General features: G+C 48.7%; 1 protein-coding gene across 1 annotated transcript in view; it reads left to right on the top strand.

Annotated features, from left to right (window-relative positions):
* Positions 1-6135, top strand: part of LOC308532277 (heparan sulfate glucosamine 3-O-sulfotransferase 3B1) — a gene marked incomplete at both ends in the record, with an annotated part of 37571 nt that extends 31436 nt beyond the window's left edge. Inside the window, one exon of the mRNA XM_081109634.1 lies at positions 5517-6135. Coding sequence (XP_080965760.1) covers positions 5517-6135 — 619 coding nt within the window. The remainder of the gene's footprint in view (positions 1-5516) is intronic.
* Positions 6136-13513: the final 7378 nt, after the last annotated feature.

The following is a 13513-nucleotide window of genomic DNA, read 5'->3' as shown; positions in this document are numbered from 1 at the left end:
CCTTCACACCCCTGTCAACCTTCCCGGTTCTCTGCTCCTAGGCTCTGAGATCCAGTGTTCCTGGGCGTTCCCTGGGCTTGTCATCCCCAGGCCCAGGCGGGAGGACCAGCCTGCTCACCCGCAGGTCTTCCTGAAGCAGTGGGAGCTCCTCTGCTCTCCGTCCTGGGTGTCACCTGCATCGCTGCCTAGCATCTTGTGGGGAGCACTAGAGACACTGTGCAGCCCCCTCGGCTTCACCAGCACCCAGTGGTCCTATGTGCCAGGTGCCAGAGAGGTGTCCCACTTGGTAACGAGGGAGGAGGCCGCGCAGGGGCGTGGGGGGAGGGCTGGGCAATGACTGCTGAGAGTCCAGGCCCCACAGAACGCAGGAGTACGTGAACCTCAGAGGTCTGTTGTTCCAAAGTCTGGCTCATTTCTGAACAATTATGATTGCAGTCATCTGATTCTAGCACTGAAACACCTATTATTAAGATCCTAATCTATGAACAAGAGAAAAAATAGGTATTTAAAGGGAGGACAGGTGTGCGGTGCTGTGTGCTCCTCATCGTATTAAGAAGAAAAGCACGGGAGGTTGAGAGGAGAGGGTCATGGCAAAAGGAAGGGGACGCCTCCCGTGGGCTGACGCTAGGTCCCAGCTCCTGCCGCGCAGGCCAGTGACCCCCCCTCTAAGCAAGTCACTCTCTCTTCTTTAGCCGCAGTTTCTTCAGGAGCAAGTTGGGGACTGCAGTACCCACCTCAAAGGCTTGTTGTGCTCGGTTAAATCAGATAACGTGTGAAAAGTCCTCTGCGAGCTCCAAGCACTAGCTAATTACTAGGTATGGCTATCAGTTTGAGAAATTGGCTTTCATAATGAGCAGCTCAATTAACCTGCAACCTCCCTGCTGGCTTGCTCTGGAGGCTTCGCTGAGGCCGGACCGCTGCTGGGATGGGCGTGTGAGGGCCCACGTGATGGGCTCACCCTTGGCCACCGCCTCAGGCTTCTTCTCTGAGTCACTGTTGTGCTCAGAGCAGCTTTGAGTCTGAGGGCCTGCGAGTGAGGCCAGTGGAAGGAGGGGAAAGGGAAGCGAGTAAAAAGGAGTTTGCTCCAGGACCAAAAGATGGGTGGTGGGAGAAGAGCGGCTGAGGGGAGAAGGGGCTTGCGGAGATTGTCCGCAGGTTCTGTGCCAGGAGCAGTCCCCACACTGCTCAGTCCGCTCTGGGTTCCCCGGTGTGGGGGCGGGGAAGGGGAGGGGGGCTGAGACACCAGCTCCGTGGGAGCCCAGCACCTGTGTACAGGAGGAGAAATAATTCCCCTCCACCCTTCTGAGCTCTTGGCTGAGATCTTTTCTAAGAAAGGACAGATTAACAGGAGAAAAACAAACAGAAGCTTATTAACATGTATACCTCCTGCACATATGGGAGAGACCCAGGAACACTTATTAACATGTATGCCTGCTGTACACATGGGAGAGTCCCAGGAACACTCATTTACATGTATACCTGCTATACACATGGGAGAGTCCCAGGAACACTCATTTACATGTATACCTGCTATACACATGGGAGAGTCCCAGGAACACTCATTTACATGTATACCTGCTGTACACATGGGAGAGTCCCAGGAACACTCATTTACATGTATACCTGCTGTACACATGGGAGAGTCCCAGGAACACTTATTAACATGTATACCTGCTGCACACATGGGAGAGACCCAGGAACACTTATTAACATGTATACCTGCTATACACATGGGAGAGTCCCAGCAACACTCATTTACATGTATACCTGCTATACACATGGGAGAGTCCCAGGAACACTCATTTACATGTATACCTGCTGTACACATGGGAGAGTCCCAGGAACACTCATTAACATGTATACCTCCTGCACATATGGGAGAGTCCCAGGAACACCTATTAACATGTATACCTGCTGCACACATGGGAGAGACCCAGGAACACCTATTAACATGTATATCTGCTGTACACTGAGCAAATCCCCCAAATGGCCTAAACCACCAAGTTAAATGCCCTCTCCAGCTAAGACAGAAGATGTTGGGGAGGGGCAGTCAGTTACGGAGGTGAGGGGAAAAACAGGAAACAAGGCTAAGGTTGCTCTGCAGGTTGCAGTCCTGCCTTCTCCATTTAGGGGATTTCTGCAGATTTACTTGTGTCTTCTTCCTGCTACAGAGAGGACACCCTCACTAACGGACATTTCCCTTGTAAATGTGAATTTCTCCTACGAAACAACTTCTACTTGGTTTTCAGAGCTTCTCCGTGTCTGCTGTGTCTTACACACAACCAACCTCAACTGATCCTCGTGCCAAAGACACACATTTTGGGGTGGCGTGTCTGTTCCTTTCACCTGCCTGGAAGCGTCCGGGAAGCCAGCAAGGGGGCATGGGAGGCATTTGCGGAAATGATGGGAACCTAGCTGTGCTTCTCACCCATCAGCCACTCGTTGGCTGCCACCAAGCATGCCGAGGGGACGGACAGTAGGGCCTCAGGTGGACCAGGCTGAGAGTTGGTGTCACAGCCATGGTTCCCTGGCTGTTAGTGTGATGATGAAGGAAAGCCCTGAGGGTCCCTGAGCTTTTGGATCTATGTGGACAAACGCAGACCCTCCTGGGGAGAGGGGTCCCCTGGAGCTGGGAACCAGGATGGCTTGGGTGGCTGCAGGCAGTCAGGCACAGGTGGTCTGCCCACGGCTCAGAGAGGCTGGTTAATGGCTGAGGAGGCTTTGCCTTTGGACTGGCGGCCAGGGAGGCTCTCCCGTGTCCTTTGCACCAATCCTTGGGTGTGGTTTTTATTCCCAGCTGCCTGGGTAGCCATGGTGTGCACACCTGCCAGGCTTTTCCTTGACGCTGCAGGAACGCAGGCGGCGAAGGTTCTGTGGTTGTTCTGGAGCCCGGGCCGGCTGAGGGCAGAGCCCGCTGTCCCACATCTTTGCCTCCACGGGAGCCGAGCCTCCCCATTGCCCATCTGTGAGGATGGACCGTGTGAGGGACCAGTGCATGAACCTTGCCTCCTTACTTCCTTGCCCAGATCCTGCCAACAAGAGACCACTGAGTACATTTTCTAGCACCACCTAGCTACCAGGCCTGGTACCAAGGCTAGGCTCACAGTCGTCTTGAAAACAGTAATTGGTGGAAACTATTGTGTTTCTCATATTTCTGATGAGAAAGCTGATGTATGGACAGGTTAATGACCTATGACCTATGCAGGGCCACACGCCTGAATCAGGGGATGCTGAGGGTCCAACCAGTGGCCTGGCTTCAGAAGCTCACGCTGGTCAGATGGACTCTCTGAGGACAGAGCCAACCCCCCCACCCCCACCCCCCCCCATCCCTGGCATGGCTCTGAACAACTTTGGGGGTTAGGCTTCCTTCAAGGAGGTGTTAGCACTTTAATTCTGACTATTAGCCTCTTGTAGGCTGTCCAGTTGCAGAGGCTTAACATGGCGAAAAACTTGGACTTTATCTGAATCGCCCTGCTTTGGAGTGAAATGCAAAATAAGTTGAGAGTCGGATTCTCTAATCCTCCATCACATTAGCTGCTGACATGGCTGCATTAATCTAAGTGATTAATGGGCAAAGTGGGTCAATCAGCTTAAGCTAAAGCCAGGGCTGCACGGCAGGCAGAGCTCCAGGGCTAGCGCCTCCTCTGCTGGGGGTGGGTGGGGAGGAGGGAGTCCCCTAGCTGGCAGTGAGAGTGAGTTTATACCATTATTTCCGTAAATGTGTGTACTATCTGAGTTGGGTCTCAGTAGATTAGGAGTGGCTTGAAGCTGGAAGTTTAGAATGTCCTGCTGAGAGGTAAATATTTGCTCAAAAATGATGTGGAAATTGTCTTTTTTTCTCTTTTTTTTAAAAAATTCCTGGGCTCAGATAGGAATCAATCAATGGGGAAAAAAGAGGGCATATTAATATTTTCAACAATAAAGATTTTTTTAAATTGTTGCTTAAAAAAGAAATCTCTGTCTCATAGGTAATGGAAAATTGTACATTTGTGACCAAAATCGAGTACCCACTTAGTTAACATCTCCTTTGGATGAGCCTGTTCACCCCACATGCTCAACTTTGCTCCTATCATGTGCAAGAAACTGTGTGTTGAACACTATAATGATGATTATATATCAAGTATATACCATATGTCAGGCATGTTCAAAACATGTTATGATCATTAATTGTTTTGATTTTAATTAAACTCACCTGAGGTAGGCATTAAGGCATCAGCATCTTCATTTTTACGGAGGAGGAAAAGAAGCCCAGAACGGTTGAGTAAGTTGTTCAAGGTAACACAGCTTATAAGTGACAGGGCTGGGATTTGAACCCAGGCGTCTGATTGCCAAGCCCGCATTCCTTAACTGTTAAGCCAAACTGCTTTGGTTTTATAAATCTCATAACCACTGAATAAAGTAGGTGGAATTATTCCCATTTCATATATTAGGAAGCAGAGGCTCAGAGAGCAAATAAAATACAGTCTTCCATCCTTGAGCCTTTATTTATTTATTTATTTATTTATTTATTTATTTATTTATTTATTTTAGTGTTAATTGCTACCGTAAAGCTGGATTTTGGCCCAGTTGTCATGGCCTGCATCTATTGCAGGTTGTAACAATTTGTCTACACATTTTTGCTTAAATTAGTGCTGCATTTGGATATCACACAAGTCCCTGTTTAAAAAATGGAATCTATAGTGTTTTTGGAATTTCTTGGCAAGTTTGCACAGTTTATGCTTCCGCTGATTGCACCCAGTGTTTTGGCTGCTGTGCCTAGCTGCCTTCAGGGATACATTTCCGGGGAAGGGGGTTTTGTCTGGTCCCTGTGATGAAGCCGGTGCAGCCTGGCAGGTGAGGGGGACATGTCCCCGCAGCTCATTGGCCCAGGCTTGGTGAGCCCCTGGAGGCGGGCCAGTGAGGGCTGTGGACAGAGGAATCTTGGGGCCCCGGGTGCTACTGTTTAGGAAAGGCACATACCCAGAGGCCCTTGGTTCTGACATCAGAGTTTGGGACCAGGTAAAAGCAGGGTACCCTGGGAAATGAGGGGGAGGTGATAGCAGGAGGGGACCTTAGAGAGATGGGTATCTTACTGCCCATCTCCTAGAACAGCAGTTCTCAACCTGTGGGTCGCGACCCCTTTGGTGGTCGAAGGACCCTTTCACAGGGGTCGCCAAGACCATCCTGCATATCAGATATTTACATTACGATTCATAACAGTAGCAACATTACAGTTATGAAGTAGCAACGATAATAATTTTATGGTTGGGTCACCACATGAGGAACTGTATTTAAAGGGCCAGAAGGTTGAGAACCACTGTCCTAGAAGGTGTCTTTCTGTTTCAGGACATAGTGTCTGGCCTCCAAACTTCAGGTGGGACAGTAATGTATCTTTCAGCTCAAAAATTCTGCTTGCAATTTTTTCGTATTTCTACAGCTGTTCCCAATGAGGAGGGAGCCGGGGTTAGAAGACATTGAGAGGTGAGGCCAAAGAGGTTCACCTTCTGACTTGCCTTCGGTCTGTTCTCTTTCCTCAGGGACCTGATGCCCAGAACCCTGGACGGGCAGATCACCATGGAGAAGACGCCCAGCTACTTCGTCACCCGCGAGGCCCCCGCGCGCATCTCGGCCATGTCCAAGGACACCAAGCTCATCGTGGTGGTGCGCGACCCGGTGACCAGGGCCATCTCGGACTACACGCAGACGCTCTCCAAGCGGCCCGACATCCCCACCTTCGAGAGCTTGACGTTCAAAAACAGGAGCACGGGCCTCATCGACACGTCGTGGAGCGCCATCCAGATCGGCATCTACGCCAAGCACCTGGAGCACTGGCTGCGCCACTTCCCGCTCGGCCAGATGCTCTTCGTGAGCGGCGAGCGGCTCATCAGCGACCCGGCCGGCGAGCTGGGCCGCGTGCAGGACTTCCTGGGCCTCAAGAGGATCATCACCGACAAGCACTTCTACTTCAACAAGACCAAGGGCTTCCCCTGCCTGAAGAAGGCCGAGGGCAGCAGCAAGCCCCACTGCCTGGGCAAGACCAAGGGCCGGACCCACCCCGACATCGACCCCGAGGTGGTGCGGCGGCTGCGCGAGTTCTACCGGCCCTTCAACCGCAAGTTCTACCAGATGACCGGGCACGACTTCGGCTGGGATTGAAGGCACCCGGCCCGCGTCGCTTACCACTTGGCTTATATATTGAGAGAGATTATATGTATGTAAAATGTACAGAAATATATTTTATAATAATTTATTTTTAATTCATAAGCAATTAATTCACTAAGCTGCCTAGCCACACTCTTTAGAGTTACCTTCATAATCTGTTAACATTCCAAAGTGTTTAACTCTAATATTTTGTTCTTTTTCTCACAACTGATGGTGCTTCCATTTTCCCCTCCCTGCCCATTATATTTAAAAAGAAGAAAAGCACAACTTGAGTTTTTTGTTGTTACGGGTACGCAGCCTTCGATCGCTGTCTGAATTCACTTGCCGCCTCCTGAGTGGGTCTCACATCCCAGCTTCCTGCCTGGGTACCACGCAGGAGCTGCCTCCGCAGAGCGGCACTTGGAAATCGGGGCCCCATGAAGCGGCTTCCTCTCCACGTGATGCCCTTTCCAAGGATGCAGATGCCAGGCCCTGGTGCTAGAGTTCTCCCTGCTCAGCGCATGGGGGTTACTGCCTCGGCAGGGACACCCACATCCTTAGAGCCCGAGTGCCAGGGCCCGTGTACTTCAGATTTTGAGTGTGAAGGATGGCCCTGCCTCTTCTTGTGCCCTAGTCCCTGTGTCATTAACCAGCTTGAAGTGTATGCAAATGTTAGCCTCTCTTTCCCAGGTCACGTGTGTGAGATGATCGGGTGCTGCTTTAGAAATAAAGATGGTCTCTTCTAATTTGCGTGAGCGCACTGTGCTCCATCCTCCGGGCAGACGGTTCTGCTGTGACACACCAAAGAATCCCCTAGGCGAGCAGAGCCATAGGCACAAACCCAGGGTGCCCAGTGTCGAGACCCAAAGGGCTCAGGTGCATCCCATGCCATCAGCGTCCACCAAGGTGCTGCCAGGTGCAGAGCCAGCCGAGCGGGCACATCCCAGTGGGCTGACAGCCCAGTGGAAGAAGAGAGAAGGCCCGCAGCAGGACAGGTGGCCGGCAGGGGAGGGGAAGCCTTGCCTCCTGCTTGATGTCTGGGACTCCTCTCCTGGAACTCCTAGCTCATCTCAGATTGACAATACGGTCTGTGCAGCCAACAGCGAACAGTGAGACGCAGGAGTGGCCCCTGCAAGGACGGGCTGGGAGAGTGGACCCGTGCTGCCTGATGCGTGCGCAGCTGTCCCTGTCTTAGCCGGGCCCTGGCAGGGGCTGATGGATTTGTTGCTGCTGATGCAGAATGCTCTCCCCACACCTCTCTGTTGAGAGATGCTCTCTCCACACCTCTCTGTTGAGAGAACAGTCGGGGATCTTTTATGATGACTAGTTAATGGCAATTGGGTAACCACATAGCAATATCACATAATGACATATTCACTTTATCCTCAGTTTTTGAAACCAGAATGCTTCTACCATAAAAGAATTGTTATTTGAGTTATACATTCTTCAAGGCATATGTGGAAAGATATACATATTGTCATGATAGCTGGGTTGTGATATTTACAAGGGACACTTTTTATGTTGTAAGGCATAACTTCCCCCATAGAGCAAGACAACTTATATGAAGAGAAAAACAACTCATCTTTAGAAACTGATCAGAGATGTCACTGGTCTTCAGATGATGTCTTGTTAATGACCTAGCCCTGATCTAGCGAGGTTATGCTTAACAGCAGAAGTGTTCCCACTGGGTTCTGTGTGGGAGGAAGGGAATCGGGCTCTGCATTCCTGAGCTGTTCCAGTCATTGCCCAGCTTTGTTACTGCCCCTACCAAGTAGGGCAGCACCTGTGCTTCAGGCACTGCCATCATTGCAATATGGTTCCCCCTCTTTACTGCTTGGGTACAAAGATATCTGCATAGGGTGCCAACTGGTTGTGCATCTTTCCAGTAGAAGGCACATTTGAGCCCTGGCCAGGTAACTCAGTTAGAGCATTGTCCTGGTACACCAAGGTTGCAGGTTCAATCCCCGGTCAGGGAACATACAAGAATCAACAATTGAATGAATGAATGAATGAATGAATGAATGAATAAGTGGAACAAGAAATCAATGTGTTTTTTTCTCTCCTCCTTCTATTCTTCTCTCTAAAAATCAATAATAATAATAATAATAGAAGATGGCTCACCCAGCCAGCATGACTCAGTGGTTCAGTGTCAACCTATGAGCCAGGAGGTCATGGTTCCATTCCTGGTTAGGGCACATGCCCAGGTTGCAGGCTAGATCCCCAGGGTGGGGCATGCAGGAGGCAGCGGATCAATGATTCTCTCTCATCATTGATGTTTCTATCTCTCCCTCTCTGAAATCAAATATATATATATATATATATATATATATATATATATACACACATATATATATATATATATATATATCTCATTTGAAATAAAACTGAGAACACCTTTTCAGTTACAGCATAAGGTAAAAGTCAGTCTTCACATCTTCCACTTAATTGTGTCCTGTCTTCTTTCTGGACACTCCCATGATCTTCCCTCACGATGTAGAATTCCTCCTCCTTCTAGCCCCTGCCTTCTCTCCAAGCTGGACAATTTTTGATGAAGTTGTTTGTTCCCTGCCTTAAAACTGAAACAGGAAGTTTTCAGATAGGAGGAGGGTCATTTAGTCATACACACTGAAGTGGATCAAGATTCTATTCTGGGTCAAATCCTGGAATCCCAACAGATGTCGATAATTAGCACTGAAGGACCAGAGCAAGTTTTTCTGTGTAAAACAAATAAATCAGACTTCCTGCGCATCTGCTCATAGGGTCTGCGAGCTTGCAGTTCTGACTGATCCGGACAGGGCCCTTGCCCCACAGTAACGCCCATCCTGTGAGAGCTGTCCCAGGGCCCGCACCCCCAGGTCTTCCTCCTGGAGAAGTTAGGCAACACACTGAATGAAGCCTTGGGTTCCTTCCTGTTCTAGCAACTGCAAGGCCACCAGCTTAACCTCAGCTGCCAGAAAACAAGACAAACACGCGCTCATGTTTGGCAGTTTGTCCTGGCGTGTGTCTTGTGTGCCTTCCAGTTTACAGGAAGAACTCTGATAGTCATTGGGACCCTTTATTCCTCTCAGTTTTGTTCCTTTCTCATTAAAAACAAAAATGTTAACAAAAACGGAGGATTTTGTTGTTCCTATCTTCGTGTTTGTGCAGTGGTCTGTTGACTTGGTAGGTGGCACCTGGAAAGGCATTGAGGTGTAGTGACGGAATTGGCTGATGGAGGGGGAGAAGCTGTCTTCTCCTGGGATCCTCGCAGAAGTACTTTCGAGTGACAGATAAAGGTGAGACGGTTGGAGAAACAGTCTCAGATCCTGCCAGGGTGTTTTCATAAGAAAGGAAAGCCAAGGTTCTACTTTAACATGTATCTGAAATGCTGATGCAGAAATCGCTGTCTTTTCTTTTTCTCTTCAGTTTATCAAAAAGGATGGTCAATAAAACTTAAAGGTGTGGTTAGATTTTTCTTCACTTTTGTAACATTAATTTATGACTGCGTTTCATTCAGCCTCGTAATCTGAAATACTGTGCAAATTCGAGCAGCGTCTCCTGTAACCTGGATGCTAGAGTAGCCAACATGTGCAAAAACTAAATCACGTATTTTGTCCTATGTCTAACACAATTTAATTTTACACAGAGAAAGACGTTTCTAGGAAAATGAAATTCTGGTAATTGATACTATTTCTTTGTATGAACAAATAAAATATATTTTACCAACTGGTGGGTACTTTCATGTTTTGCTTTGTGTTGCAGACCAACAAGGAAGTGACATTTTATTTAGTAAGTAATGACATGACATGCACACACACACACACACACACACACACACCACAAAAAGGCATCTGTGGGCAGGTTGTCCACCTAATTCTGTCCTGTCCTCTTTCTGGCCACTCCCATGATCTGCCCAGCTCACGAGCTAGAAAAGTTCAGAGAGGAAGGTGTGCAGCAAAGCACTTGGAAAGCATACATGGGCCCTTCCTTCTTCAAGCCCCTGCCTTCTCTCCAAGCTGGACAATTTTTGATGAGGTTGTTCCCTCCCTTAAACTGAAACAGGAAATTTTCAGATAGGAGGGTCATTTAGGGTCAAGATTCTATTCTGGGTCAAATTATAAAGGGTCCAATCCAAAATCCAAGCAATCCACAAACATCAGGGCACATTTTTGTGAATGACTGAAGGATACAGGATGGGTGAGGCCTCCTGGCCTGGGAGGAGCATAGCTCCCCCAGAGGGTGTGCTGTGCATGCGTGAGTCCAGGACACCCTGGCCACTGTGTGTGGCAGCCTTTCAGTGCTGGCTTCTGGCCGGGGTGGGCGCATGGGGGCTGCCGTGTGCGGGCATGTACGTGTCAGGCGTGATGGAAGCAGAGCACTGGTGGCTGGGGCACTGGACAGGGTGGTGTTCCCGTCTCTGGTGTCTGTTATTTAGAGACCTTCCCCTGGAGCTAGAGGACAAAAAGCCTGCAGAGCCGGGCATTTCTGGCTCAGCTGCCTCAGTGTCCCTCTGCTGTTTTCCTTTGATTTAGCACACATTCTTTATGATTACCACTCACTAGTTTAAACACTCACCCTTTCCACTTCTGGTTGAGTTTTAAAGTAGCTGACACCAAATTAACAAGATAATGCTCAACCCGAAGAGTTCTGACGCAAAAAACCACTTTACTGAGGTATGATTGGCATACAAAAATGTATATATTTCATGTACACAACTTGATGAGCTATGAAACTTTCACCATAATCAATACCATAAGCATAGTCATCACCTCCAAAAGTTTCTTCCTGCCCTCTTATTTGTTTTTGTGATAAGAATATTTAACATAAGATCCACCCTCATAGCAAGTTTTTAAGTATTCAATACAGTCTGGTTAACTACAGGCACCATGGCGCACAGTAGGCCTCTGGGACTTAATTACATAACTGGAACTTCATTTAAAAAGGAAACATTATAATCTTAGGTGAAACGCCATGATCTCTGGCCATAAAGAGCAGGTGAGCGTAAAAAATACAATGACATCAAAGCAATGAATTCATTTCTAGCCACGCCAGCCTGAGGCTCCCCGCGTAGCAATGAATTCATTTCTAGCCACGCCAGCCTGAGGCTCCCCGCGTGCCTCCGAGGTCGTCCTGGGGGCCAGCACTTACAAGAGCTGCATCCTGCCGGGAAGGTTAAAGAACTGGGGAGGGGCCGCTTGCCCAGGGCCGCTGGTGTGGTGTCGAGTCCGCCAACGCCCCAAACAGGAGCATGATCTCCAGTAGCGCCGAGGGCTTCCTCACATTTCGGGAGACCCGTCGCACTGAGAAACCCCTGGGCGAGACCAGGTTGGAAATGAGCCTGGCGTTTCGGGAACAGCCTGCAGAAGTGGAGGTCAGGTGGGAAGCAGGTCTCCGTGAACGGTTGGTTTTCGAAAGCCAGAATGATAGAGAGACTGTTCCTTCGAGCCTCGGCACAGGCCAGCAGGTGAAATATGTGTGGGCCTTGAGTGCTGACTCAACGTTGCTACCCATCCATTTGATGCTTTTTCTACAGAATGGTAATAAAACAAATGTAACCACCACTTATCAACCCAATGGCACAGGTTAGAACAGCAATTCTCAAGCTTGGCCAAACACTCAAATGGTTCAGAGAGGTCTTAAGAATGCTGAGCCCGAACACACCTCAGATAAGTGACAGTAGATCGAGGGGAGAAGCTCCCACGGTGGACCTGGAGGGCGTATGCTAAGTGAAATAAGTCAGACAGAGAAAGACAAATACTGCATGATCTCTTATATGTGGAAGCTAAATAAGACAAACTCTGAGAAACAACAGAATGGTGGTTGCCAGGGGCTGGGGGATATTGGGAGGGGAAATGGGGAGATATTGGTCAAAGGCACAAACTTTCAGCCCTAAGCTGAGCAAGTTGGGGGATCTAATGAACAGCATGGTGACTATAGCTAAGAATTCTGTATCATGTATTTGAATGTTTCGAAGAGAATAGATTTTAACTGTTCTCACCACAAAAAATAGAAATTCTGTGACAGTGATACCGTTATAATAACCTGGTTATTACTAACAGGACAGGAGGAAAGGGAAGACTAGAGAATGTAGGCATGCCATGTACACAGCTTTGCCAGGAAGCTGCAGTTAACACTCTCCAAGTCTGTTCCCCGCAGGTCGCTGGGGGAAGGGACTGGACAATAGACGCATGCCCAGTGAGGTCTGGGTGATGTGGGAAGGTGCTTACTTGTCAGTCACACTGGGAACAAACCAGTGGCCAGAATAGGCATGGCCACTGCAAGAGCACAACACCTGAATATTTAAACTCCGGGACAAAGGAACCCCCTCTCTCTCTTTCTCTCTCTCTCTCTCTCTCTCTCTCTCTCTCTCTCTCTCTCTCTCTCTCCTGCACTCCTGGGCTCATGGCCATGTGGACTCCACACATGGACTAATGGACTGTGATTAGCCTCATGCTGTACCAGACTCAGAACTACCATGAAACAGACGCTCTGGACACTGGCCCTCCTTCTGGCTCTACTGAACCCCATTTTTCAGGACTGGATTAAGAAACATGGGACTTGGCAACCGAGAAATGTAACTCCACAAAAATAAAGCCTTTTACCACATCTAATACTCCTGGGGGGGCCTCTGGAAGTGCCCATTCCAGCAGCGCCCCAAGAACCCCACTTCTGCTACCAACAGAGAAATTCAATTCTCCGCTAACAACAGGATGGGGGCGGTAGCTAGTGCAATGGGGGCCATCATTTTACAGTTCATACATATATCCAATCAACACGTTCTACACTTTAAACGTATACAATATTATGTGTCAATTATATCCCAATAATGCTGTAAACAATTTGAAAATAAAAGAAAGAGCTCCATAGTGATTTCCACGCGCAGCCACGCCTGAGAGCATGTTCTCACGGTGTGGTTTCTGGCCCACACCAGCCTCCCCTGGGCGCTTAGTAGACATGCAGATTCTCGGGCCCCGCCTCTGACCTACTGAATCAGGAACTCAGGGTTTAACAAGCATTCCAGCTGATTGTGATTCGTGCGAAAGTAAGGTGTTGATGGGCTTCATAACATTTTAAAGCTACAGAGCTTGAATTTCTAATCCAGTACATTTTCCTCTGCACTACACTCTTCAATAAAGTCAGATACCTAGCAGTCACCCCTCATCACTCCGAATCTCCCTTAAGGGAAACCCTGGCACAGTCAACCTTAGCATTTCCAACAGTGGCCACGTGCCCCGCATCCCTCACCCCTGCCCACTGGGCCCTCTTTTGTCACTCAGCCCCCAAGCCCTCATCTATAGTGTGTTCCTAGAATAATAGACTTGTGTATCATAAGCGATTTTTTTTAATAAAGAGCTAAAATCCTTTAAATCTCTAATTTTACCTCATCTTCTAGATTCAGTCTTCAACAATATAT

This window comes from Myotis nattereri (genome assembly GCF_964212035.1).
Source record: "Myotis nattereri genome assembly, chromosome: 16".
Taxonomy (NCBI): domain Eukaryota; kingdom Metazoa; phylum Chordata; class Mammalia; order Chiroptera; family Vespertilionidae; genus Myotis; species Myotis nattereri.
This window is presented reverse-complemented; position numbering and strand designations above follow the sequence as displayed.